The sequence below is a fragment of the Trichosurus vulpecula genome, chromosome 7, assembly GCF_011100635.1.
Source record: "Trichosurus vulpecula isolate mTriVul1 chromosome 7, mTriVul1.pri, whole genome shotgun sequence".
NCBI lineage: Eukaryota > Metazoa > Chordata > Mammalia > Diprotodontia > Phalangeridae > Trichosurus > Trichosurus vulpecula.
In genome coordinates this window covers 34,216,495-34,242,096 of record NC_050579.1, presented here as the reverse complement: position 1 = coordinate 34,242,096, position 25,602 = coordinate 34,216,495, and the positions used below count along the sequence as shown (strand labels likewise).

Below are 25,602 nucleotides of genomic sequence, written 5' to 3'. Positions count from 1 at the left end.
GAAACTGAGGGAAGGGCTAATTTAAGGAGACAGAAAAGGTGAGGATTTTACAGAAGACTCCAGATAATGGAGGAGGAAGAAGAGGAGGATGGATGGAGGAGAAGCAAAGAAGGGCAGGAGGAGGAGGAGAGGGGGAAGGATGGAAGAAAAGTAGTCAAGGGAAGAAGGAGGAAAAGGAGAGAGGAGGAAGACAAAAGAAACGAGGGAGGAATGGAGGAGGATGAAGGAAAAGAAGTGAAGAGAAGGTGGAGTAGGAGGTGATGAGGGGGAGGAGCAAGAGGAAAAGAAGAAGGGAAGAAGGAGAAAGAGGAGGAGGAGGAGGAGGAGGAATGAGGGAGGAGACTGGCACGGAGAAGGCCGGGCAGCCCAGGCGCACTTGGCAGCGGGGATCCCTGCCCTACCTCCCGGGGACGCTGCAGCTCTCCCTGCTGGGCGCGGAGGGCACGGCGCCCCAGAGGGACTCGGGCGACTTTAAGAGGAGCCCCGCCCCCTGCGTGACGCCCGGTCCAGCGGACTCTGGAATTGGCCGCGGCCGGGGAGGGAGGGCCGAGGCGGGTGGGTGCGGAGGGGATCCGGCTGGGCCGGGCCGCAGGGAGGGAGGCCGGAGATCGGCTCCTCTGCTGCCGCTGCCGCCGCTGCTGCCACCGCCGCTGCTGAAGATGTGGAGCCGCGGGCGGCGGACCCTCCTCGCCCAGCCCGGGCCTTCCCGGATCCTGCCGCTGCTGCTGCTGCTCCTGCTGCTGCCGTGCCCGGCGCTCCTGGCGCACATCAAGAAGGCGGGGGCCACGGCCACGGCCACGGCCCCGGCCCCCGGGGCTCCCGCCGAGCCCGCGCCGGGCCCGGGGCCCGAGAGCGCCGGCCCCTTCGGCCGCTACTACCACGAGGCGGAGCTGGGCGCGGAGCTGGCGGCGGCCGCGCGGCCCGGCCTGGGCCGCCTCTACAGCCTGGGCCGCTCGCTGGAGGGCCGGCCGCTGTGGGTGCTGCGCCTGACGGCGGGCCTGGGGGGCCAGGGCCAGGAGCAGGATCCGGCCACCGTCGGGCCGGACCCGGGGCCACGCATCCCCGGGCGGCCGCAGGTGAAGCTCGTGGGTAACATGCACGGCGACGAGACGGTGTCTCGGCAGGTGCTCGTGTACCTGGCGCGGGAGCTGGCGGCGGGCTACGCGAGGGGGGACCCCCGCCTCGTGCGGCTGCTCAACACCACCGACGTGCACCTGCTGCCCAGCCTCAACCCCGACGGCTTCGAGCGCGCCCAGGAGGGCCGCTGCGACCCCGCGCCCGCCGACGGCCGCGCCGGCCGCTACAACAGCCGCGGCCACGACCTCAACCGCAGCTTCCCCGACCAGTTCGGCACCGGCGAGCCCCCAGCGCTGGACGAGGTGCCCGAGGTGCGCGCCGTCATGGACTGGATCCGGAGCAACAAGTGAGGACGCGCCGCGGGCCCCCCAGACCCCTGCTCTGTAAACGGAGGGCTTGGGCCGGGCTGCCCCCCACACCCTGTCCAGGCGCTGCCCAGATGGGGCTGTGAGCCCACGAGCTGATGAGATGGGAGCGGGTGCCTTTGGGGGTTCTGCTGAGGGAGGGGGCTGCCTTCGAGAGGGGTGTGTGTGTAAGGTGGGAGGAGGGTGATGTTTGGGAGGGTCAGGAGTGTTGGGGATGTGCAGAGGAAGGTGCCTTTGGGGTGTCCTGATGGGGACAGGCTACTTTCCAGAAGGTTATACACATATATAAGGTTGTAGGAGAGGGTGTGTGAGGTTTGGCTGGGTCAGGAATGTTGGGGATGTGCAGCGGAAGGTGCCTTTGGGCTGTCCTGCTCAGGAAGGGGGCTGCTTTCGAGAGGGGTGTATACTGTATAAGGTTGTGGGAGGAGGGTGATGTTTGCGGGGTCAGGAATGTTGGGGATGTGCAGGGGAAGGTGCCTTTGGGGTGTCCTGCTCAGGGAGGGGCCTGCCTTCGAGAGGGGTGTGTATATAAGGTTGTGGGAGGGAGAGTGATGTATGGGGTAGGGGGAGAGGCAAGAATGTTGGAGATGTGCAGGGAAAGGTGCCTTTGGTGTGGGTGTCCTGGTGGTGGTGGGGGGAAGCCATACTGGGGACTGTGTGCAACACCAAGTTGTAACGATGTGGAAGGGGACCTGTGTTGGGGTAGAGGTGAAGCAGTCCTCTCTGGTTGGGCCTCTCCATGCTTCCTTTGGGCCTTTTCAAATCCAAGTGGCAGGGACCAAAGGAGGGAGACTGCCAGGTGTGGTAGAAAGATGTCCCAAGGGACACAGGACTAAAAAGGCAGGTTCTAGACTGGCCTCTGCAGTGTGACATTGATCCAGTCCCTTTCCCTCTCTGGGCTCTCCCTCGGTTTCTCTGTAAAATAAGAGACTAGATCAAAAGTTCCTTCCAGATCTAAGATCCTGTGATTCTGCATTCCCCATTTATTCCCCTGTCCTCGTAGAAGGAGGACAGGAGAATCCTTTTCTGCCCCAGCTGCCTGGGTCATCCTTCTGCAGCTGAGCCTGGTTCTTTAGCCAGCTGGGTTGTGAGTACAGAAACATGGCACCGTTCAGGGAACTGATATGTGGCTGGGAGGTTCTGAAACTTCTAAAGGGTTCCTGGTCCTACTTGAAATAAGGAGTTTCTTCCTTTTAATAAAGAGAGAACAACCACACTCAGCACAGTGCCTGCCACATGGTGAGCTCTTAATAAATATCGATTGATTGATTGGTTGATAAGATCATAGACACCTAGAAGGAATTTTAGAGGCCATCAGAGCCTCATTTTACAGATGAGAAAACTGAGACCCAGAGAGGTGAAGCTAGCTGCTGAGGTTGATAATGTTTTAGGCATGAAGTCAGGAAGACTTGAGTTCAAATCCAGCCTCAGACACTTACTTAGCTGTGTGACCCTGGGCAAGTCACTTCTGTTGGCTTCAGTCCCTACCTTCCAGGATTGTTGTGAGAAGCAAATGAGTGGATAATTGTGAAGGGCTTAGCACAGTGCTTGTATACCTTTGTCTTCCCTAGTCCCCTGAGTCCACATCCAGGGCCCCCTCCAATCCCCTTGAAGATACCTTCCAGTATCTACCTGCCGGCCTCTACCTGTAGATGGGTTGCTTACCCATTAGTGCTTAGGGAGATTTTTCCTGCAAAGCTCCCATCGCCCAGGATTACCCAGGTGTGGGCTCCAGACCTCTGCATAGGAAATATGACCTTTGTATACGTCGTTACAGCCTTTACAAAGGATAAGCACTATCTAATTGCTAGGAGTGATAAAACTAATAGAGTTGTAGCACTTAAAAAATATATTTGATTTCCCCTGGCTCTCTCCCTCTCTCTCTTCTCCCCTCTCCCCTGAAACAACAGCATTTCTCTTAGTCCAAGTTTACCTTGAAGTCACCCTGCAATCTTCATCTTGGACCTAGAACCCTGATCTAGGACTGGTGCCAGATTATCCCCGTGATCAGGTGGTACTTGAACTACCCTGAAGGCAGAGAGGAATTATCTGGCATGTTGGTCATCCCGGCAGAGGGGACAGCATAGGTCCCAGACAGAAATGACGTGCCAAAGGTCACCCAGTTGCACAATTAGCACTTGATTCTGCCTAGGCAGCTTTGTGGGCCCAGCCCTTTTTTCCACTAGACATTGGTGTTGTTTCGGTGAGAAGCAGAAATCTAAAAGATTTTACCTTCAGAATGGGACAGAAGTGGGATTTGTAGGGGGAAAAGTCCCATAGCATCAGCAGCCCATCTTACTGCTTGCTTGGCTGGTGTGTTTTATGGTATAAATGACAGTTTCACCTAATTAGGCTTACTTCTGGGAAGACAGTAGCTATGTTTATTTAAATGGGGTTATGCCTCATTCTATCTTCCTTGTATATACATTAATAATATACTTTGAAATAAAAAATATATTAAGTTAACTTTGAAAATGATGTGGAAAAATCAGATTTTATGAATTGTTTATTCCCCTTGACCTTGTGGGTTTATTCTTCTGTGGAGAATAACCCAATTACAGGTTTAGGCTTACGAAGTATCCCAGAGGCCATCTTGTCTAATCCTCTCATTTGACAGATAAGGAAACTGAGTCCCAGTAGGGGGAAGTGATTTGTTTAAAGATACATTGGTCATACGTAAGTGACAGACAGGATATGAGCCCAGGTCCCTTAATCTCCAGATTTAGCACACTTTGACACAATGAATGTAACAAAGCTGATTGAAATGAATTATTTGTGACAAGTACAGAGTACAGTATTACTGTGTGCTATGTAGATGGCCTGAAACTATGATGATTCACATTTTTAAAAAAAAAGGCTTTAGTTCTTTTATTTTTATATCACCCTCTTTTCCTTTGTTTCCCTTGCCCAGAGAACCATGCTTTATGTTAAAGAACAAAAAATAAAAATAAAAGGAAAAACGGTAATCTAAGCAAGGCTGGATAGTATATTCAGTATGCTAGATCCATAGTCCCCTACCTTTGCACAGAATGGAGATATATTTTCTCATCTCTTCTTTGAAGTCAATTTTATTGACTAAATTATTGACTAAAAATTGACCAACTTATAATTTAATGTTTGATTTATAATGTCTGGTCTTCAATTTAAATGTGAGATCTTGGAGAACAGCAAATATCTGTCTTTCTGTTTGTATTTCCAATTATTGGCATATATTGAGTGCCTAATAAAGGCTTTTTCTTTTATTCATTTTTTTGCATCATTTTTATTGTTATAGTCAGGTAATTCACACTTCTGTCATCCTCAAAATTCAAGTATTTATTAACCAATCAATAAACATTTATTAAGTGCCTACTGTGCCAGGCAGTGTGCTAAGTGTGGGGGTCAAAAGAAAGATAAAAACAGGATCCCTGCCATACTTCTGAAATGCTTTATTTAAAGTTTGCAAAGCACTTCCCTCATGCCATCCCTGGGAGGAGTAGGTACTGGAAATGTCATTGTCCCCCCTTTATGGATAAGGATATTTAGTAATTGTCTATGGTTGGATAGTTGAGCAAAACAGCTTCACGTTGGCTGGGTACAAAAAAAAATGTGTCTTATTCTACACCTTGACTCCCTTGCTTCTCTGTCAGGAGGTCAGCAAGTTTTGACAGCACCCTGCTTGAATCGTATTTGATTACAGCATTGATCAAAATTCTTAAGGCTTTCAAATTTGTTTGACTTTACAATGTTGTCATTGTATATATTGTTCTTCTGGTTCTACTTACCTGAGTCTGCATCAGTTCATACAAGTCTTCCCAGGTTTCTCAGAAAGCATCCCCTTCTCACATTTAGGTGCCATAATTTCTTCAGCCCGGTCTGTGTGATTATAATGGCCAAACTTATCCCTGAAAGAGAGATGAGAAGTGAGGGAAGCACCCCTCCCTCCTTTCTGTGCAGAGGGGGCCCATTGGTTGAAATATTCGTGATAACATTAGATTTAATTAATTTGTTGCTTTGCTAAACTGCTATTCTTTTTCTTCTTTTTTATTCTTTGTAACAAGGGATAGTTTTGGTTGGAGGGGAAGGTTATATTCAGAAATCAAAGGCATATTAAAAACAAGAGATTGTGATAAAAAGTAAGCATTTAGAAAAGATATGAATTATTGTAGCTTGAAACTATCGTCATAGGAACTCATATATTATATGCACCCTGAAATGGTCACAAATAATTCATTTCAGTCAGTTCCCTGTTATTTTCGGTGATGAAGAAGAAAATGTGCTAGATTTGGATGGGTTTGAATTCTGGCTCTTTCGCTTGTTACCTCCCTCTGCAACTTTGGGGAAGTCATTTAACTCCCTGTGCCTCAGTTTCTTCCCTTGTAAAATAAGGCAGTAGGACTCATTTGACCTCCAAGGTTCCTCCTAGTTCTAAAGGTATATAATCCCAGTGACATAAATGACCTTGGGCAAGTCACAGCTTCCTGCACTTCCATTTCCTCTTCTATGAAATGAGGAGGAGGTTAAATCAGATGACTTCTTCAGTCCCAGCTCCCAATCTGTGTGTCCATGACCCCAAGTCACTTTGTTTAGACCTTGGCTAAGCCACTTTAAGGCAGAGCTGCCTCCCCCTCTCTTAGCTGCTGCTCTGAAGTAGGTGAGAAACACAGCTGTGATACTCTAAAGGCATTTTTTTAAAGGTGTACAAACAGGAAAGTAAATTGATAACCCATTTCAGTTTGGAAGGTCTGGTAGAGAGAACACTGGAAGATCTAAAGACTTAGGTTGTTTCTGGCCAGCCCTGGAATGGTAAAAAGCTGGTGGTGGGATTGAGCAGTCAGAGAGAATCAAACGCCATGTTAGAGGTATCTCTGGGGGAAGCCAAACTTACTTTATGTTAATTTAGTGTATATATACTTAGGCTGTCCCGATAGACCAGAAGCTCCATGATGTCAGGGGCTGTTTTCTTTTTGTCTTTATAATCGTTGGACCTTTATATACATACCATGTTTGCCAGGTACTCCTCTAGTACCTAAAACTACATGCCAGATACTATCCTAGATACTAGGTACTAAGGATTAGTAGTAGAGTACCTTAATAAATACTTATTGATTGCTCTTACTACTTACTACTACCACTACTACTGCTGTTGCTACTACTACCACCACCACCACCACCACTACCACTACCACTACCTAGTTAACGTTTATATATATCTCCTATGTCTCACTAGGTGGTACAATGGAGAGAGCATTGGGCTTGGAGTCAGGAAGACTTACCTTCCTTTGTTTAAATTCAGCCTTAGATGCTTACTGTGTCACCCTGGCCAGGTCACTTAACCCTTTTGCCTCAGTTTCCTCACGTAGAGTGAGCTGGAGAGGGAAAGGGCAAACCACTCCAGTATCTTTTCCAAGAAAACCCCAAATGGGGTCACGAAGAGTCAGACATGGCTGAAAAATGACTAAACAGTGACTCCTATGTTCCAGTAATTATGCTAAGCACTTTACAAATATCTCATTAGATACAACAACCTTGGGAGGTAGCTGCTGTTACCCCCAAGTGAGGCAGATGAGGCAGACAGACTTGCCCAACGTCCCATGCCTGGGTGGTTCTCTCTGTCTCCCTCTCCTTTTCTCTGTCTCTGTCTCCCTCTCCCTCCCTCTCTCTCTCTTTCTCTCTCTCTACATTTGAACTCAGGTCCAGGGCTCTGTTGACTGCCATAAACTCTTTGACTCTAGTCAGCTGGGTGTAGTGGGGGCTCAGTTTTCTCATCTGTAAAATGAGGGGGTTGGTCTAGATCTTCCATCTCTTAAGGACCCTGTAATCACCTCTTACCCTGTAAACTAGTCATTCTTAGAATATTCTGTGAAATAGAACATTAGATAGACTTAATTATTTGTAAGCAAATTTTCTTCTGTGTCCCCAGTGAGAGAGAATGTGGCATGCATAGGGTCCAGATCATTACTGATAACTGCAGGAAGACAGGACTCAGTGGAGAGGGAAATGTTGTTTAGTGAAAGGCCTGTGATGTGGGAAACAGAGTGGAAGGTGAACCATCAGGCTCAAACCAGGCTTTTGTTTTTGGCCTTTGGTGTTGCTGCATTTGTGAATGGGATGGTTTTGCTTAAGTTCCTTAGAAAAGCAGAAATACCCAAGCTATGGGCAGCCGACTCATCTCTCACTGCTTTTTGTGGATGCCGCTGGAAATAAGCCCTTTTATCTAGGGAGCCAATCAGAAAAATAGGGCTTGAAAAGAGAGGGACCCTGTAAAAGCGAACAGCCTTTGATGTCCCCCATTGTCCTTCTTTTTAAGTGGGGCCTCCAGTGGGTCTCTGATTTTTGTCCTATGCCTTCTCAACTCTGGCTTCCTTTTTGGAAATGTGACATCGGCCTATGTGTGTTTACAGTGTAGTGGGAGATTGAGTCAGAACACATCCTGTTTTTAAATATGTTTCCCTTTGCACAAGCCTGCTTTAATAATGGCCCTCGGTGTCATTAAAATTCGAAATTCCCCTTGGCCAGTACTTTCTCTGAATTGAAGGGGTGCAAAGCGCAATTCTTCCCCATCTAAAGCATCCTCTTTAACCTTAGTTTATCATGGCTGCATTTCCATTTAAGCATGAGGCTGCTGTCTGCCTCCTTCATCAGTTCATGCTTAGAGGTGCCCCTGGGTTGCTATTTTTGTTTCGTTCACTCATTTATTTCTTATTTTGTTTATGTATGTTTGTTTGAGGGAAGGTTTTACTGAAGTCTTTTTGTTTTTACACCAGTCATTTCTGGATACATGTCTCAGTTTCATGAAACTTTCTCTTATGGCATAGAAATCTATCTTGCCCTACAAGAAAGTAAGGGAAAAGGGGATGGGGGCAGGGGGAGTGGAGTGACAGAAGGGAGGGCTGACTAAGGAACGGGGCAATCAGAATATATGCCATCCTGGAGTGGGGGGAGGGTAGAAATGGGAGAAAATTTGTAATTCAAACTCTTGTGAAAATCAAAGTGGAAAACTAAAAATATTAAATAAATTAATAATGATTTTGGAAAAAAGAAACTTTCTCTTATAATAAAGAACCCTTAAGTCAGACCAACTGAATAAGTGACTCCATCTGACATAATTTGAAAGGTCTGCCTCCTTTCTTCTCCAAAGCCAGCATTGTCTCTCATGGTTCCTCAGGGTTAGAGCTTGTCCCTGGGTTCTGGTAGGACAATCCATCAAAGTGCAAACTCGGGTCACTTCTACCAAGCTGAATAGGCGAAAGTTTGGAATGCGTATCTGTCATCCATGGACCAGCCTCGCAAAGGTTAGAGAGACAATGTGTCACGGAGCAAAGAGCGCAGTGCCTGCCTCTGGAGTCATGGGACTCTAGTAGCATCGCTACCTTAGATTTAGAGCTGGGAAAGGTCATCAAGACCAGTCCCTTCATATTACAGGCCCTGAACAGTTAAGGGACAGGCCCAAAGTCATTCAGGTCCCCAACCTCAAATCCAGAACTCTTTCCACTGTGCTACGCTTCCTCCCAGATCAGGGGAACCTGGGGTCCGATCCTTCCTTTCCTACTTATTTAGGTCTCTTATCCGCATGGTACATCAGCTTCCTCACCTAAAATGTCCCTCTCAGGTCTCTTCCAGCTCTTGATCTGTGATCTTATGACACAGGGTTGGCAAGCTGGCAGTTTTCTTTTTGGCTCACAGGAACTCCTCAGAACTCTCTGGAGGTGCAGAGGGGGGTTGAGCTCTCCCTGTGAGCAGGTGGGGTGGGGCAGATTCATATCCACTGCAATCATAGCTCCATGAAGTATGGAAACAGGTCTTTGGGTAGTTTTCCATTGTCAAGGGTAAAGAGGAATGACTCTGTCATAGTTTTTAAACTGCTAATGCTTCCTCTGTTTTCTGACTTTCTCTGGTTCTGGACAGCTCCTAAATGGTTCATATATTTCAGATAGGGGTGTGTGTTTACAGAGTGTTTAACCTGCCAGATACTGATCTTGAAAGCCAAGTTAAAAAGGTGCTGTGGGAATTTGTAAGTGTTTATCTTTTTTGTTTTCATTGTTGGACTTCAGTGAATAAATGATGATTTCTTTTTTTTTTTCTTGTTTTTGTTTTGAAGTTTTGTGCTTTCGGGAAACCTACATGGTGGCTCTGTGGTGGCCAGCTACCCTTTCGACGATTCTCCTCAGCACAAGACCAGTGGGATTTATAGCAGGACTGATGACGATGAAGTCTTCAAATACTTGGCCAGATCCTACGCCTCAAAACACCCGATCATGAAAACTGGTGATCCCCGCTGTCCTTCAGATGAAGACGAGACTTTCAAAGATGGGATCACCAATGGAGCCCATTGGTATGACGTGGAAGGTAGGACGTTGCTCCGAGCTCTGCCTTTTGTTTTGGTGACTTTTGGGGGGAGGGGAGAGGAAGGAGTTTCATACTCTGCCTCTGAGAGTTGTTCAGTAGTCTGCCTTCCCTCCTCAAATGCTGGGAAGCCCTCCATCATTATGTTAATGCCTTCAAGTAAAATGGCTAATGGCTTCCTGAGCAGGTTTTAAAGACACCAAGGTCTTGTGTTGAAGTGTTACTTTTCCTAATCCCTTCCTCTGCTGCATTTATCTATGGTGCAATCCCTGAAATTTTGACTTACTTTGTCACTTGGTGAGTTAATCCGTTCTGCTCTTCAAAGGCTCTTCCACTGTTGTCTCCTACCTCTGTCTCCAGCCTTTAACTTTTGTCATCATTTAGCTCTCCCACGTGCCCGGAAGTGTCTCTACCCATTTAAACTGCTTTCCTTGAGGAGCATAGAGGATGGTGTCTTGTATTTCCCTGTAATGCTAGGCCTCAAAGATATTGCCTTGCACTGAGTAGCTATTTCACATTAAGGCTAACATCCGGAAAGGACTTTAGAGGACAGTGTTGAAAATAACATATGGAATTTGTTTAAAAAAAAAACCTACCAATTTTTAAGGGCAAGGGGCATGGAATGGAGATTCATAGTTTCATAGAACATCATTTTTTATGTTCTGCTATGTATATGGGAATGTTCTTTTTTGTGTGTTTAACTTACAAGTAAAAAATAAAATTATTTTAAAAAATATTTATAAATTAGCCTCTTTCCCATAGCAATCAGAGATGATTTCTGACCCTTTATCCTTGTGATGAAATCATAGACCTTTTCTCATTGGGGAAACAAACTAGACTTTTAAAATAATATTTTTATATCACCTTCAAGTTATTTTATCCTCACAGTGACCCTGGAAGTAGGTGCTTGCAGATGAGGAAACTGAGGCAAACAGAGGTTAAGTGACTTACCCAGTTTTACACAGCTAGTCAGTGTCAGAGGCTGGATTCAAACTCAGGTCTTTCAGACTTTGGTTCCTTTCACTTCCTAGCTACCTCTTTTTAAAACAAAATAGAATTTTTAAAAATTTCTCTTTTTAGCCCTTGGCTCATGTTTTATAAAAACGTAAGACTTGTTCAAGGAGAGGGGCCATCAGAAGGTGTAGTTACTTAATTCAGACAAGAATTGATGTAGCCATCTCACAGTATTGGAATGAAAACTTTTCTTAGAAGTTACAAAAGCTTTGGAGATAAGTTTCCAATTGGGCAGCTTGCAGTGTATAATTATTTGGGCTTTTACACAAGGTTGCAAAAATGCTTTTGTTTTACATTCAGAAATGTAGTGTGATTATGACATTGGTCAAATCACAAGCCCATGGGACTTGATTTCCTCATCTGTAGAATGGGGGCAGATTAGATGAGCCAAGGTCCCTTCCACTTCTAGACCTATGATGCTATTTTAAAAAAATTGCTTTTGGTTAATTAATTTACTTGTTCAGTAGCCACCTACTGAAGAAGTAAAAATGTTTGAACATGTTTCTGTTTTCCTCCCTGATTGTAGCTGTCTCCACATTTGTGTTAACTCATTTTTCTGGCTTATCGTCAGTTTAGCCACTTGGGTGAACCTTGACCTGATTTCCCTGGTGGTAGAAGCCATAGTGGTTTCTTCATGGGCAAGTTATTTCATTGTGTTTATCCTCTGTGGGGCCCAGTCTGAGCTGGAGCTCGTGACATTGATTAGATTCAAACCAGGATATCCTGGAGCAGCTGGGACAGGCCACAGTGATGTAGTTCAGGTACGTGGTATGCCTTGTCACACTCTTAATTCCTGTCATGGTTCAATGCTTGCCTGAAGTTACTACTGAGAAGTTAACCACCAGCTCAGCAGTGCTAGCTCTTGCTTTTCAGGCACTGATTAGTCAGGGTGTTTCAAGAGGCAGGAAAGGGCAGGTTTGACAAAAACCCAAGACCACCTGTTACTCAGGGTTATGTTTGTATTTTACCCGCTTGGTGTTTCCCTGAAACGGAACCGTAGCCACAGTAGTGATGTATCTTGTGTGTGTGTGTGTGTGTGTGTGTGTGTGTGTGTGTAGGAGGTCCAGTGATCTGTCTTTTTTTTAAATAAGTTCTTATTGATGTCATTTTTTTGCATCATCATAATTTGCCCTTTCCCTGAGAGCTATCCCATATAATAAATAGTATTTTTAAAAACCAAAAAAAAAGTAGGAAAAAAATCTGCATAACTGATCCATACATTGAAAAGGCCTGGAAATAAGCCCCAGGCACCATCTCTGGTGTGGATTTGTCCACCCTCTGCCAAGGGGTGGAAGAGTGGTATCTTCTTTGTAATTTTACATCTTTCTGTTGTGATATTTTTGGTGTGCATTCTTTCTGTTCGTCTGACCTGTGATTTCTTCAGTGTGGGGAGACCTCCCAGTATGGGAATTCTCTCGATGCAGGCAGCCAGGGAAGCTGTTTGCAACTTAGATTTGTTATTGCCCTGTAGATAACTTGCCTGTTATTACACAACCGATGCATGCAGGAGGCCCTTGAAGCTCACCCTAAACCAGTGGTCAAACTCCTATAGAAATGGGGCTCACTAAACCTCTGTCTGTAAGGATCCCTGCAGGGATGCATGTTGACTTAGAAAACCACATGTTAACGTTATCTGTGTTTTATTGTATTTTTATTGATCTTGTTAAATATTTCCCAGTTAAATTTTAATCTGGTTTGGTCTGTTTGTGTTTCAGCACTTCTGAGCTAGGCAGCTCTACTTCTCACCGACACTAATAGCTGACATCTTGGGTGATGGTTTAAAGTTTGCAGGGCACTTTATAATGTGATTGTTATCTTGCCTGAGCCTCACCCTAGCCTTGTGAGGGAAGTTCTCTAGGTGTTTGCCCATTTTACAAATGAGGGAAATGAGGCTCTGTGTGGTAGAGACTTGCCAGTGGTCACATGGTTTAGTAAATGTTGGAGGTGGGATTTGAACCCAGGTCTCTCCTGACTATAAGACCAAGGTCAGCTCTGTTTACAGCATCGTAGATGTGAGCACTGGTGTCATACTCAAACAGAAATGGATCCCTGTGCCGCATATTGACTTAGAAAGCCACAAATTAATGTTATCTATATTTTGTTGTATTTTTATTGGTTTTATTAAGTGTTTCCTAATCATGTTTTAATCTGATTTGGGCAGCACTGGCTGGTTGGACTCTTCTGTGCCCTTTAACTTTTAGGCAATGGAAGACCATATTGGAATTTGCCAATGTCAGGAAGAAGAAAAGAAATTTGTCCCTCACCCTGAGAAAATGAAGTAGAAAATTTAACCCTTCAGTGGGAGCGGGAGGGGAGGAAGAAATGTTGAGGTAGACCTTTCAGTGATTGCTTATCGGGGTGATTAGTTCAGATTTTAAAAAGGAAAAACATGCTTTTGAGCCCTATGTGGTAGGACTATGATAATAATCCTGTGATAACCCAAGGTCAATGCCTTGGGTTTTCCTTGGCCCCATTTGGTGACTTTACCAGTTGAAACAGATTAGCCTCTTATCTGGCCCCTTTACCACGTCAGCTTGTGTTTCTCAGTGAGATTATGATTCAGCCCTCACAGGGGAGGAAATGATTCAAACAATAGCCATCTCCAGGGATTTGGTTTTAGATAGCTTACTCTGTTGTGGCAATTCTACCAGTACAACTCCAGGCCTCAGAAGGTACAAGGATATAGCTGCCTGGTGAATACAATATGCCCGTGAGGATGTAGTCAGTTAGGGCCACTACTTCCCAGAATTTTTGTCTTTCTGGGTTGCTACAGACTTTTAGCCTATCCATTACCCTGCTCCATCCTGGGCTCCCCTTTCCTCGGTGGGATCACAGAGAAGTACTCTTAATTTTTAAGCACTTTTTGGGTCAGACTCTTCTGCAAGCTGTTGCTCATGAGGCACCCCACTCGATGTGTTTACATTTACTGGCCAGCCAGGGGACATAAAGTTCAAAGGAAAGCTCTTGAATGAATAATCATCTTAAATTCAATAGAAGTAATAGCAGAACTCCAAAACAAACAAACAAAAAAAACCACCCTGAGTTTTTCCTTCTTCATTTCTTCTAAAGAAGAAAATGAAAACATTCCATTAATTGCACATTTTCTCACCTGTTTTACCTTCTCCTGTGGTGGTAGTGATCCGGAATGTGGCTAGACAGGATATACATAATTCTTGTCAGTTTAACTGTGAAAAGAAATGCCAGGTGGTCTGGTGGGAAGCTGTTTCATGCTGTGAAGGGCTGTTAGGTAGAGAGATGCTGTTTGTGGTGTTCCAGTGAGTCAAGGTGCTCTATCCTCCTGGGATACAATAGTAAAATCAACTTGTTTATTGAAAATGTAACTGTTTTGGCCACCAAACAAAAAACATTTTTCCCCTTCTTTGTTGAGTTATAGAGTAAGTGATCAGTCAAGCAGTGGCAGAGAAAAAAGATTCTCCCTTTCCATTTTGATCCTGGAAATGGATGTAGATGATGCCTCTTCAACACAGAAGCCCTTAAGAACCACAAATGAAAAAGTAGCCCTGTTAGTCTGAATTATCGAATTTGACGTGTTTGGTTTTTTTTTTAAAGAAATTGAATTACAGATGAAATATAATAGCTTCTCAGTAATTATGCACTCTCTATTGTGAGGTTGAATTTCGGGTGTATTAGGTTTATGTAGTGGAAAGAGCACTGACCTTAGAGTTCAAATCCCAACTCCGACCTGGTCAAACCATGCATAGCTCTGAGCGTCAGTTTCCTTATTTGTGAAATGGGGGTGAAGATCACACCAGTCTCACAGGGTTGTTGTGAGGGTCAGAAGCCATTTACAAGGTGCGATGTTAATGGAGCCACTCTCAGTATTGTCTCCTACTTTTTGGCGGGGGGAAATGTTAACTATTCAGGAGCAAAGGTTAGATATTGTGAGACAGTCTTTATTCTTATTTGTTAACTTATTTCTCATTCTCCGGCAAATGAGGCGAGAAGTTTTCACTGGGTATGGATCTTATGGTGAAGTGTGAGTATTCAGGGAGCTCTGTTTTTTGGAGCTGGCGATGAAAAGCAATCGAGTAAGTTTGTATCAGGACATTGACCAGGGCGGCAAGGCCCGTGTCCCTGGGAACTCTCGGCGATGAGCACAATAGGTCACATTCTTCATTCATTCATGTAACAAATATTTTATTGAGCGCTTACTGTGTCAGAGGCATTTTGTTAGGGGCCATGATGGATATACAGATAGACAATTTGTGACTCCCACTGTTAACGTATAGTCTAATTAGGAAGGCAGAAGACCTAATCAGAATAGCCTCCTTCCTTTCTTTGCAGATATTGGGGGAGGTGGGGAAGCATAGGTAGAGAATATTACATATACCTCAGACCTGTTTGATTAGTTTTGCTAAACTGCTTTAACCCTCTTTTTTTTTTTTTTTTTTGGTCACAAGGGTCCCTTGGCTGGGTAGGCAGTGAGAAAGGGATGTCAATGATATTTTTATTTTTAAAAGACCTAAACACAGCCTTTTTGATACAACTATGGGCTATAGGAATGCATGTGGGGTAGTGGGGTGAGCGGGTGGGGGGGCAGGTCAGGGCTTAGTCTCATCTGAAGCAAATTTGGGAAACTTGGAAGAGTTTGTATTGGATCCGGACTTTGAAAAAGGGGGTAGTTTTTGGTAAGTATGTAATGCCTGTCACATAGAAGGGAGGCCCTTGCTCCTGGATTGATTAATTGGGAAGCTCAACCCTATTGTGTTCTGGGAGATGACAAATAGTTCTGTTGGTGAGTAGTGATAGGATGGTGATGATAAATAAATTAGTTGTGCAATAGAGTGTGTGTGTAGGGTAGAGTGGAAAATGAGCCAGAGCCCCATCTTGAAGACCCCTGGATATTTGGTGAAGAAATGGCTGGAATCATGGGGGCCTAGACTTCAAGCTGAAAGCACTGTTGCAGTGTGTGTGTGTGTTGTGTGTGTTCTGAGTTCCCTTCCAACCCTTCAGTTCTCTGACTCCAGCTCTGGACTCTGTTCTGCAGGCTATGAGAGTTCTTGAGCAGGAGAGGGATTTGTCCTAAGCTGATTCCTTAGGGAGATTGGCGGCAGGGAGGCCAGTTAAGAGATACAACAGAAGTCAGGAAGGAAGTCCTAGTTTCCTGAAAACCCTGCAGACAAAGTGATCCATATTGTAGCAAAGCTCTAGAAGAGAAATTCTGGATATTTTGTGTGTCACGGACCCCTTGGGCAAATGGCCTAGTGAAGCCTATGGGCCTCTCCCAGAATCATGTTTTTAAATGCATCAGATACATAGGATTGTAAGTGAAGCCAAATAGAGTGCATCCTTAGGAAGGTTTTCCTTGGCCACTTTGTACCTTCCACCCCTTGCTTCTGGTTCTGACCTGTGGGACCAAGTAGAACAAGCATAATCTCTTCTCCATGTGACAGACCCTCAAATATTTGAAGGCAGAATCTTGTCATTCACCTGGAGTCTTCTCTTGTCCGGTTTAAACCTCTCCAGTTGCTTTGGAGATTCATTATGTGACATAGACTCAAGGCCCTTCATCATCCTGATTGCCTTCCTTTGGATATTTCCCAGCTTATCAATGCCCTTCTTAAACTGTGGCACCTAGAACTGAACACAGAGTCTTAATAAGGCGGAGTACAGAACCTTTGCCTCTGCTGAGGAAGCTCAAAATCTCATTCGCCTTTATGGCTGCCTCATTCTGTGAGCTTGCAGTCCACTAAAGCCATGTTGATAAGTATCTGTATCAGGAAAACTGATGATCTACCTGTGCTCTTCCTGTCTTATGTTTGGGAAGTTGATTTTTTTCACCCTAGTGCAAAACTTTGCATTTATCCCTGTTGAATTTCATCTTCCTAGAGTCAGTCCAGTGTTCTAGCCTGTTGATAACCTTTTTAAGGCCGACTCTGTCTTCTAGTGTGTTAGCCATCTGTCCCAGCTTTGTGTCTTCAGCTGGGTGAGGCCTCAGAGTCATCTAGTCCATCACCTTCTTTTTACAGAGGAGGAAACAGTCCTGGGGAAGCTAAGCGACACAACTTCCCTCTGGTCAGGTGCCCTCATTTTATACTTGAAGTCCCAGAGGTACAAACTTCTCTGCCAAAGGACAGCGCAGTGAGGGAGCTGGCTGTGTCCTCTGACTCTCTATCTGGCACCCTTTCCTTTCCTGTTGCATTCTTCCAAAGTAACATCGCTTAGGGTGATACCTTGCTAACTCCACCTTCTCTGAATCAGCGCAACCTGCAGGGTATCCCAGTGGAAACTTCCAGCAGCTAGCTTGGAAATACAGGCCTGGAGCTGGGACCAGAGGCCAGGGCAGGAGCCTGCCCTCCAAAGGGCCTCTAGCTCTTGAGTTGGTTGAAGTGGCCAGTTTGGGGGAAGTCTACAAAGCGTATTTTTGAGGGTTTAATTTTGTGGCTGTTTCTTGGCATACTCTGATTTCAAGCCAGGAACAATCCGAGTCAATTACATTTTTTAAAAAATTGAACAGATGGGTATGCTGTTTTTCCCCTCACCAGACTGGTTTGTTCTTTCTCTTGTGCTGAGATCTGTTAGCTTTGGGGGGTGGGGAACTGTTGGATTTCAATCTCCCATCTTAACACTTTGCTCACTTCTAAAAATTCCTTTTAATAATGGCAGCTCCTCGGGGAGCCAGTGCTGGAGCCGTGGGCTTTGCCATTTGGTCTTAAGGAAGGAGTAGATGAGTCTGTTTTTACTGGAGCCCTGCCCAACTATGAGTTATTACTTTGCCTTTGCTTTTTATCTGCAGAAAGAATATTTGCTTCTGCCTTGGGTCACGAGTTTCCTTTTGTAAATTGAAGTAACTTAATATAAATGCTGACCTTTAGGTTCAATACAGTGGCCTATTTTGTAACTAGAGAATAAGATTGGCACTCAGGTCGTGCGTAAAATGACATTTTGGTGGACTCCCCCCGCTCTGGATCTGTGGGATCAGATGATGCCAAATTAGTTGCATGTCTTCCCCCCCCCCCCCCCCGCCATGAACTTTTTATTTCATTTGGGAATAAAGTCAGGAACCAGTTATTAAATGCCTACTATATGCCAGGTACTGTTGTAAGCTCTGGGCTTAAAAGAAAGGCAAAAGATAGTCCTTGCCCTCAAGGAACTCCCAGTCTAATGGAGGAAGACAACATGTAAACAATTATGTACAAACAAGATGTATACAGGATAAGTGGGAAATGACTAAAAGGAGGAAGACTGCATGGAAGGGGACTGGGGGAAAGCTTCCTGTAGAAAGGGGAATTTTAGCTGAGACTTGAAGAAGGCAGGGAAGCCAGGAGGTGGAGATGAGGAGAGAGAGAATCCTAGACATGAGGGACAGCCATGGAAAATTCGAAGAATTTGGCCGAGGGAGGGTCAGGTGGGAGGCCAGGGTTACTGAATTGTAGACTAAGTCTTAAGAAGACTGGAGAGGGCTTTGAATGCCAAACAGAGGATTTTGAATTTGATCCTGGAAGGTGATAGGGAGCCATGGAGTTTATTGAGTAGGGGGATGACTTGGTCAGACCTGCAGGTTAGAAAGATCATTTTGACAGCTGATTGGGGATGGATTAGAGGGGGGTAGAGACTTGAGGCAGGGAGACCCCCCCCCCAGCAGACCATTGCAGAGGTCCAGGTGATGAGGGTCTGTACGTCTTGATAGTGTCAGATGAGAGAAGGGGGTGTGTATGAGAGATGTTTCAAAGGCAGAGATAGCAGGGTTTGACAACTGATTTGATACAGACGATGAACAACAGCGAGGAGCTGGGAGCCTGTGTGACTAGGATGGTGGTGCCCTGGACAATAACAGGGGAGTCAGAAAGAGGGGAGGATTTGGGGGGAAAGATAATGAGTTCAGTTTTAGATGTGTTGAGTTTAAGATGTCTCTGGGACATGCAGTTTGAAATGTGTAGTAGATGTCTGGTAGATGAATAGTTGAGATGAGAAGTTAGCAGAGAGATTAGATTTGAGAATCGTCAGTATAAAGATAGTAATTAAATCCGTGGGAACTGATGAGATTGCCAAATGAAGTGATACTGAGGGAGGTAGAGACCAGGGCCCAGGACAGAAGCCTGTGGGGTGCCTACAGTCAGAGGGAGTGAGCTGGAGAGGATCCGGCAGAGGAGACTGAGGAGGAGCAGACAGGTGAGAGGAGAGAAGGGTGCCCGTAGGGAGAGGCTGCTGAGAGATGGAGAGAGGGGAGGGCTGAGAAAAAGCCCTTAGAAGCAGGAATGGCATAAGATGGGAGACCTAGAGCAAGGTTTTTAACCTGAGGAGCCCGAATTGCATAGTTTGACAACTTTTTTTCTGTACTGTTGCTTTCCTTTGTAATCTTTTATATTTGATTTTGTGCATTTAAAAACGTGATGCCATGAAGGAGTCCTTGGGTCTCACCAGACTTTTGTAGGAGTCCATGACATGGTCTAGTTGTAGAAGGCACCTCAGAGACTATCTAGTCCAATGTTCCCATCTTACAGATGAGAAAACTGAGGCCCTAAAGTGACTAACCAAAAGTCACATAGTTCACAAGTGTGTATTAAGCACCTACTATGTGGCAGGTAAACAATGAGGATACAAAGAAAGGCACAAACCAGTCCTCCTTCTTAAGAAAACTCCTAGACTAGTCACCCAGCCCTTGAGTGACAAAGCCAAGGTCTTTGGGGACAAGGGTTTTTTTTTTTTTAATTTGTTTTTCACACTCAAAGTAGTCCTAGACCTAGTGCTGGAAAGGACTTTGGAAGCTCTCTTCTCCATTTTACAGATATGGAAACTGAGTCCTATAAAGGTGAAATATCTTGCCCACGGTCAGAGAGGTGAGATTTGGACCCAAAGCCTCCATCTCCAGGGCCAGTGGCCTTCTTTTCCACTGTGCTGTTGCCAATCTTCATAGAATCTTCTGAGTATAGATCTAGAGCTAGAGGTCACATAGGAAAGTGAGGCTCCAGAGAAATGAAAATGGCTTTGTCCAGGGTCACCGAGGTGCTAAGTGATGGAAGTGGAGTTTGAACTCAGGACCTCTAGGGACAACTCCCTTGTTCTTGTGTCCCGCACCATCTGCTTGCTTTGCAGTGTGTGATCACTCCATTAGCAAATATATATTCAGTGGGAGTGGTGAAGGAAATATCCTAACCTAAGATAAGCAGCCGGGGGTGAGTCCACAGGCTCTGCAAAGTTAAAGTTGGATGTAGGTTAGACTACCACCGGGAAACCTCGGCCATTTACTTGGGGGAGGGATTGGCTTTTTGAAGGCTCTCATATTTCCCCTCACCCATCTTCTGACTGACTATAGTTTCCTTTAAATCATTCTGTGAGCTCCCTTACAACCAACAAACATTTATTCTAGGCCTAGTGACTGCAGAGCAGGAGGCCTTGTGGCTAGGTGGTTAAAGAGATGGCCTGGGCTTCAGTGCTCTGACTCAGCCTGTTCCCCAGCTCCCCACACCAGCAGCCAGCAGACCAGCCCAAGGGGGAAAAGTTCCCCCCAAAGGCCCAGCCACTGTGCTCGGTGCTGGGAGCTGGGTGACATCCAAAGACAAAGGATGCCATCCCTTACCCTCCGCCCGCCACCTGCTCAGCTCACACTGACTCATACTCTGTTGGGTTATTTTGGGGTGGATGTTGATTCGTTTTAAACCAATCAACAAGTTTTTATGAAGGGCTTACTACTGGGCGCTGTACTAAAGCAGAAAGCATCCATATATCCTTCTGGAGTTAACATCCTTTTTTTTTGTTTGTGGTTGTTTTAGTGTTTTTCCTCTAATTTCTTTTCAGATCTGCCTCCTACCCCTCCCCTCCCTACTCCTAATCTAGCTTACATTCTAATGGGAGGGGGGAGACATTTCCATAAGAATTGTTAACTGTTGTTAAGGGGTCCGCTCAACTGGTTTTTTTTTTTTTTAAGAATTCAGAACTTAAAATCATTTCTTGTGCTTCTGATTGAAAGTTTCAAAACTTCTCCCTCTTCCTTTGCCTGCTGGGGTATTTTCCCCCCTCAACAATATGCATTTATTTGTACCTTCTTCCCTTCTTTACAGAAGTGGAGGACTATGGATAGTCATTTTGCATATATTCATATACTAGTTACGTTGGTTACTTCTGTGGAGCTGCCTTCCCCCATCCCACCTTGGTGTAGAGAAGCTCACTGAGTAGGGAAGGAGATGAGACTCTGCTTACTAATGAAAGTGATATGGAATCCAATGATATCCTGCATATTGCTTAGAATTTTTTTCCGCAGTAGAAGTGAGAGAGGGGGAAAAATCAATTAAAAAATAGACAGGCCTGCTACTAGATGAACCGGACTGAAGCTGGTTGCTTGAATCCCTGGTGTTCTGAATAGGTCTAAAGCCGATGGGGTGTTTACACTACATCTGGCATCAATTTGGTGAGCCCTCTGGAGGGGAAGACCACCAAACTGCCTATGGAGGAGCCCAGGTAGGTCAGATGGAACTGGTTAAAGCTTCTGCCAGGGGTGTAGAACTTTTGCCCTTGAGGCCACATGTGGCCTTCTAGGTCCTTGGGTGTGGCCTTTTGACTGAGTCCAAGTTTTATAGAACAAATCCTTTTATTAAGAGGATTTGTTCTGTGAAGTTTGGATTTAGTCACAAGGGCTACACTTGAGGACCTGGAGGCCCCTGGTTTCCCATTCCTGTTCTAAGCCAGTCAGTATTGGCATCAGGCCCGTGATTGACTGCTGGACTTAACAACACCCATTTAAAAAAAACAGTAACAACAAAAACAAACCCACCTATTAAGTGTGCCAAGAATGACATAGACCCTGCCCTCAGGGGAATTCTCCTTGGGGGGAAACAAACACACAGGAATGAGTAAAAACAAAATAGTGTTTTGAGTGTTGAAAGGGAGCTCAGTGGTTGTGTAGTCCTAGCCATATTCCAAAGGAACCCTTGCTGTAACATCTCTGCCTGGAGGTCAGCAGGCCACTGCCCCAGGTCCTTCAATGAGGGACCACTCCCTCCCAGCCTCGTCCAAGGTTTCAGGATGGAGCGAGACATCCAAAATAGGCTTCGAAGAAGACCGGTCTGTCTTTTCATTTCCGATCAAGCTTTTTGCTTTGTGCTGTTGTCTGAGCCGAGGGCTTTTTCTGCTGCAGCCACCCAGATGGGCTCTGTAGCTGTCGCGTCTGTACCAGCAGATTTCCTCTATTGTCCCTATGTCGTGGTACAGATGCTTTGAGGGATGTGAGCTTCTCTGGGTGGGTCGTCCCTGAACCTGTATAGGTCGTCAGGATTCTCATCCAGGACCTGTCACAATTATTCAACTGAGTATCTGTTCTCTTGGTCAGTGTTTTAATATTTCACAGAAGCTAAAACAGTACTTAAAAATATTTTCATTAATCAATAATGTCTGTAAAGATAAAAGATGTGTATTATTTTTGAATATATCCCTTCCCTCAGCTATGAGCAGTAGAGAGAGCTGACCTCAAAGCTAGAAAGAGCTGGGTTCAAGTCCTGACTCTCACAATACTGGCTGTGATCCTGGGTAACTCACTTAACCCCTCTGTGCCCTAGCCAACACTCCAAAACACAGATTCTCAGCCAGGACTCTGTGAATTTCATACATATTTTTATATTTATATATTTAATATATATTTACATATACACATACACACACACATATATATATATTTGATAACTATTTCCATATAATTGGTTTCCTTTATTTTATTTATTCGAAAACATTGTGAGAAAGGGTCCATAGGCCTCCCTGGATTGCCTGCTTAAATGGGATCCAAAACACAAAAAGAGAAGCCCAGCTTTAAAATAGTCATTGGCTGAGGAGGTGCTGCCCTGCGTTGGGAGAGGGACTTTTCTCATCCGAGACTCCCTGTCCCACTCACATTACAGGTCCAATCCCTATTCCTCGCTCCCCATTGAGCTATCCCTTGTCATGAAGAATAAAACGGGGGGTGGGGGGGGAGTTCAGCTGAATGAGCCAGTGTTTCCACCAGGTCTGCCAGCATAGGCAGCATCCCACCCCCGTGGCTCCCCACTGCAGAGAAGCAGTTCTCAAGGGGAAAAAAAATCTCAACTTAAATAGACCATTTCTGCAACTCAGAATAAATTTCCTATCTGTAAAAATCCTGCTAATTTATTTCTCGGAGAAGAGAAGCTCTGCTGTGTGGTTTCTGATACTTAACAAATGTCCTACTAGAACAAATCAAACTCTCCCAGAATGGCTGATTGACTCAGACAAAATCATCTGCCAGCCATTTGCATTTCTCACCCTGAGATTGCAGTGAGATCCTTGACAGCAGATAATTGGGCCTCAGGCGGATGTTTGAGGGGCCTAAACCCTGTCTTGTTGGCACCATCTTTGTACGTTCCTATTAAACATTCTGTCTCCCCCAGCAGAATGGAAGTTTCTTGAGGGCAGGGGCTGTTTCGTTTTTGTGTCTGCATCCACAAAGCTGGCCCTCGAGTAGATGTTTAAGAAACGCTCCTTGATTGCTTGTTTGATCTCCGTAAGGAGCAGTGGCTCCATTTTAAAGGTACTGGTAGAATGAGGCAGTTCTGTGCTGTAGAAGAAATGGCTGGATTTGGGAGTTGAAGGACCCAGACTCAAATATTTCCTATGAGTTTCCCTAATAATAGTGAGCGGGTATAGTGCTTCACAAATATTACTTGCTTTGATCCTCCCAGCAACTCTGGGAGGTAGATTCTGTTATCTGCCCCCATTTTACAGATGGGGAAACAGAGACATGCTGTGTCATTTCATTCATGTTCCACTCTTCATGGCTCCATTTGGGATTTTTTGGCAGAGATACTAGAGTGCTTTGCCATTTCCTTCTCTAGTTCATTTTACAGATGAAGAAACTGAGGCAAACTGGGTGAAGTGACTTACCCAGGGTCACACAGCTAGTAAATGTCTGAGGCCAGATTTGCACTCAGGTTTTCTTGACTCAAAGGACTACCTTCTCCCGAGGTTCCTAAAGTGGGAGATACCATCCCCTAGGGGGGATGCTGGAATGATCCAGGGGGGCTGTAGCGTTGGATACAATTGGGGGGCATTGAATAAAAATAAGGGGGTAATGGAAGCAATAAGGAGAGAAAAGAAGAAAATTTTGAAAAACCGTTTGTACGTGTTTCATCTGTTGTGTAACAGTTAAAGTCGTAATGATTACATTATTTTCCAATAAACATACAAAACGCAAGTCATAAGCCATCATCGGTTAAGTTTGCAGACAGGTCTTAACAAACAAGTGTTGGCAGGTGAGTGTGTAGCACATTGTTGGGAAGTCCAGCACCCATTGGCAGGAATATGTGCCTGTAGTAACTTATTTACAACATGATACTATGTGGTTATATGATCCAAATATTGTGTCATCAAAATTTCAACGCAGGAAAAACCCCACAAATTTACAATAAATTATTAAATTTAAGATGTATCATTTAAAAAAAATATTTAATATGTTTTGAAATAATGCAAATTTCCCAAAAAACCATTAAAGGGTTAAAGAAAGTGGATTTCCAGCGGGGTGCCAAGTAATTTTTCTTTTTTTTTTTTTTTGAAAAGGGAGTGATAGGCCAAATAAGTTTGGGAACCTCTGATAGAGATAGAGAGAAAGAATGACTCTGTCCACCAGGCCAGCTTAGACCAACTTATGGCCGGGGTCCCTGGACCTCCCTTTCCACCTCTGTAAAATGGGGGGGATGGGACTCAGTGAGTGCTGAGCTTGTGTGCAGTAGTATGTGTGTCTCTCTCACTGGGGTCGTTGAGCCATTCTGCCTGTGTGTGTGCGGGCCAGGGGAGGGAGGGATGTTTTATATGAGGATAATAATAGCTTGCCTTTACAAAGTACTTGAAGAGGAACTGAGTTCTTAATGGAGAGTATTTAATTTGATCCCGATGGTAAACCTTTGAGGCAGGTAGTGAGAGCCTCGTTACTGGTTCCCCCTCCCTCCAGATAAGGAAATGGCCTTAGAGGGATAAAGTGACTTGTCGATGATCACCAGGCGAGTCAGTGGCTGAGTTGGGACTCTGACCCCCTTCAGGATGGTGCAAAGAGAGGCTGCCAGGAGATGTGGTGGGGAAATTGGGGAATCCAGAGGCAAGAGGGCATGGCTTCCATCCCAGCTCTGTGACTGAACCACCCTGGTCCTCAGTTTCCTCATCCGTAAAAGGTGGGGGTTGGACTAGATGGCTTCTGAGATCCCTTCCAGCCCTGGGATCCTGGCTCCTGGGGTCCTTAGGGGTCTTTCTTGGCCTCTGATCTGATGATGGGTTTGGTTTTCAGTGTTGCTGAAAGTCATGGTTTCAGGGAAGCTCTTCCATGTAAATGGAGCAAGAGGTGGTTTTCTTCTTTCCCCTCCATTGGATCAAAAACCTTGGACTGATGAGATGTCAGAGGCTGCCTGAGCCAGCCCCCTCATTTTATGGAGAAGGAAAGTGATGCCCATGCAGGGAAGCAGGCTTACATCAGGCCCTCCAGGTGCCGGGACTCAGGGGCCACAGCTCAGACTGCAGAAGGATCTGTCTTTTCCTCTATTTCATAGACACCCACTTGTTTTTATCCTCATCCTCCAGAGGAGGAAACAGTGTCCAAGGTGTAACTGGCAGAGACCCCTACTCATTTGATGGGTGTTTATTAAGCCCTTGATTTGTACCAGGCCCCATGCTTACTTGCAGAGCAAGTAAGAGAGGCTCTGCCCTCTAGGGTCTTACATTCTATGAGAGAAGACAATGTGTGTGTAAATCATCGGCACATGTGGGAAGTGGACAGAGTAGATTGGAAGGCAGCCTTGGACAGGAAGGCAGCTGGACCAGGGAAGATGTCCTGCAGAAGGTGGGATTTGAGCTTAGTCTGGAAGGAAGCCAG

General features: G+C 45.3%; 1 protein-coding gene across 1 annotated transcript in view; it reads left to right on the top strand.

The window, feature by feature from the left end:
• Nucleotides 1-650: 650 nt before the first annotated feature.
• CPD (carboxypeptidase D) overlaps nucleotides 651-25,602 on the top strand; it is a 71,213-nt gene continuing 46,261 nt past the window's right edge. The window contains exons 1-2 of the mRNA XM_036766311.1: nucleotides 651-1,423; nucleotides 9,523-9,770. Coding sequence (XP_036622206.1) covers nucleotides 660-1,423; nucleotides 9,523-9,770 — 1,012 coding nt within the window. The 5' untranslated portion in view covers nucleotides 651-659. The remainder of the gene's footprint in view (nucleotides 1,424-9,522; nucleotides 9,771-25,602) is intronic.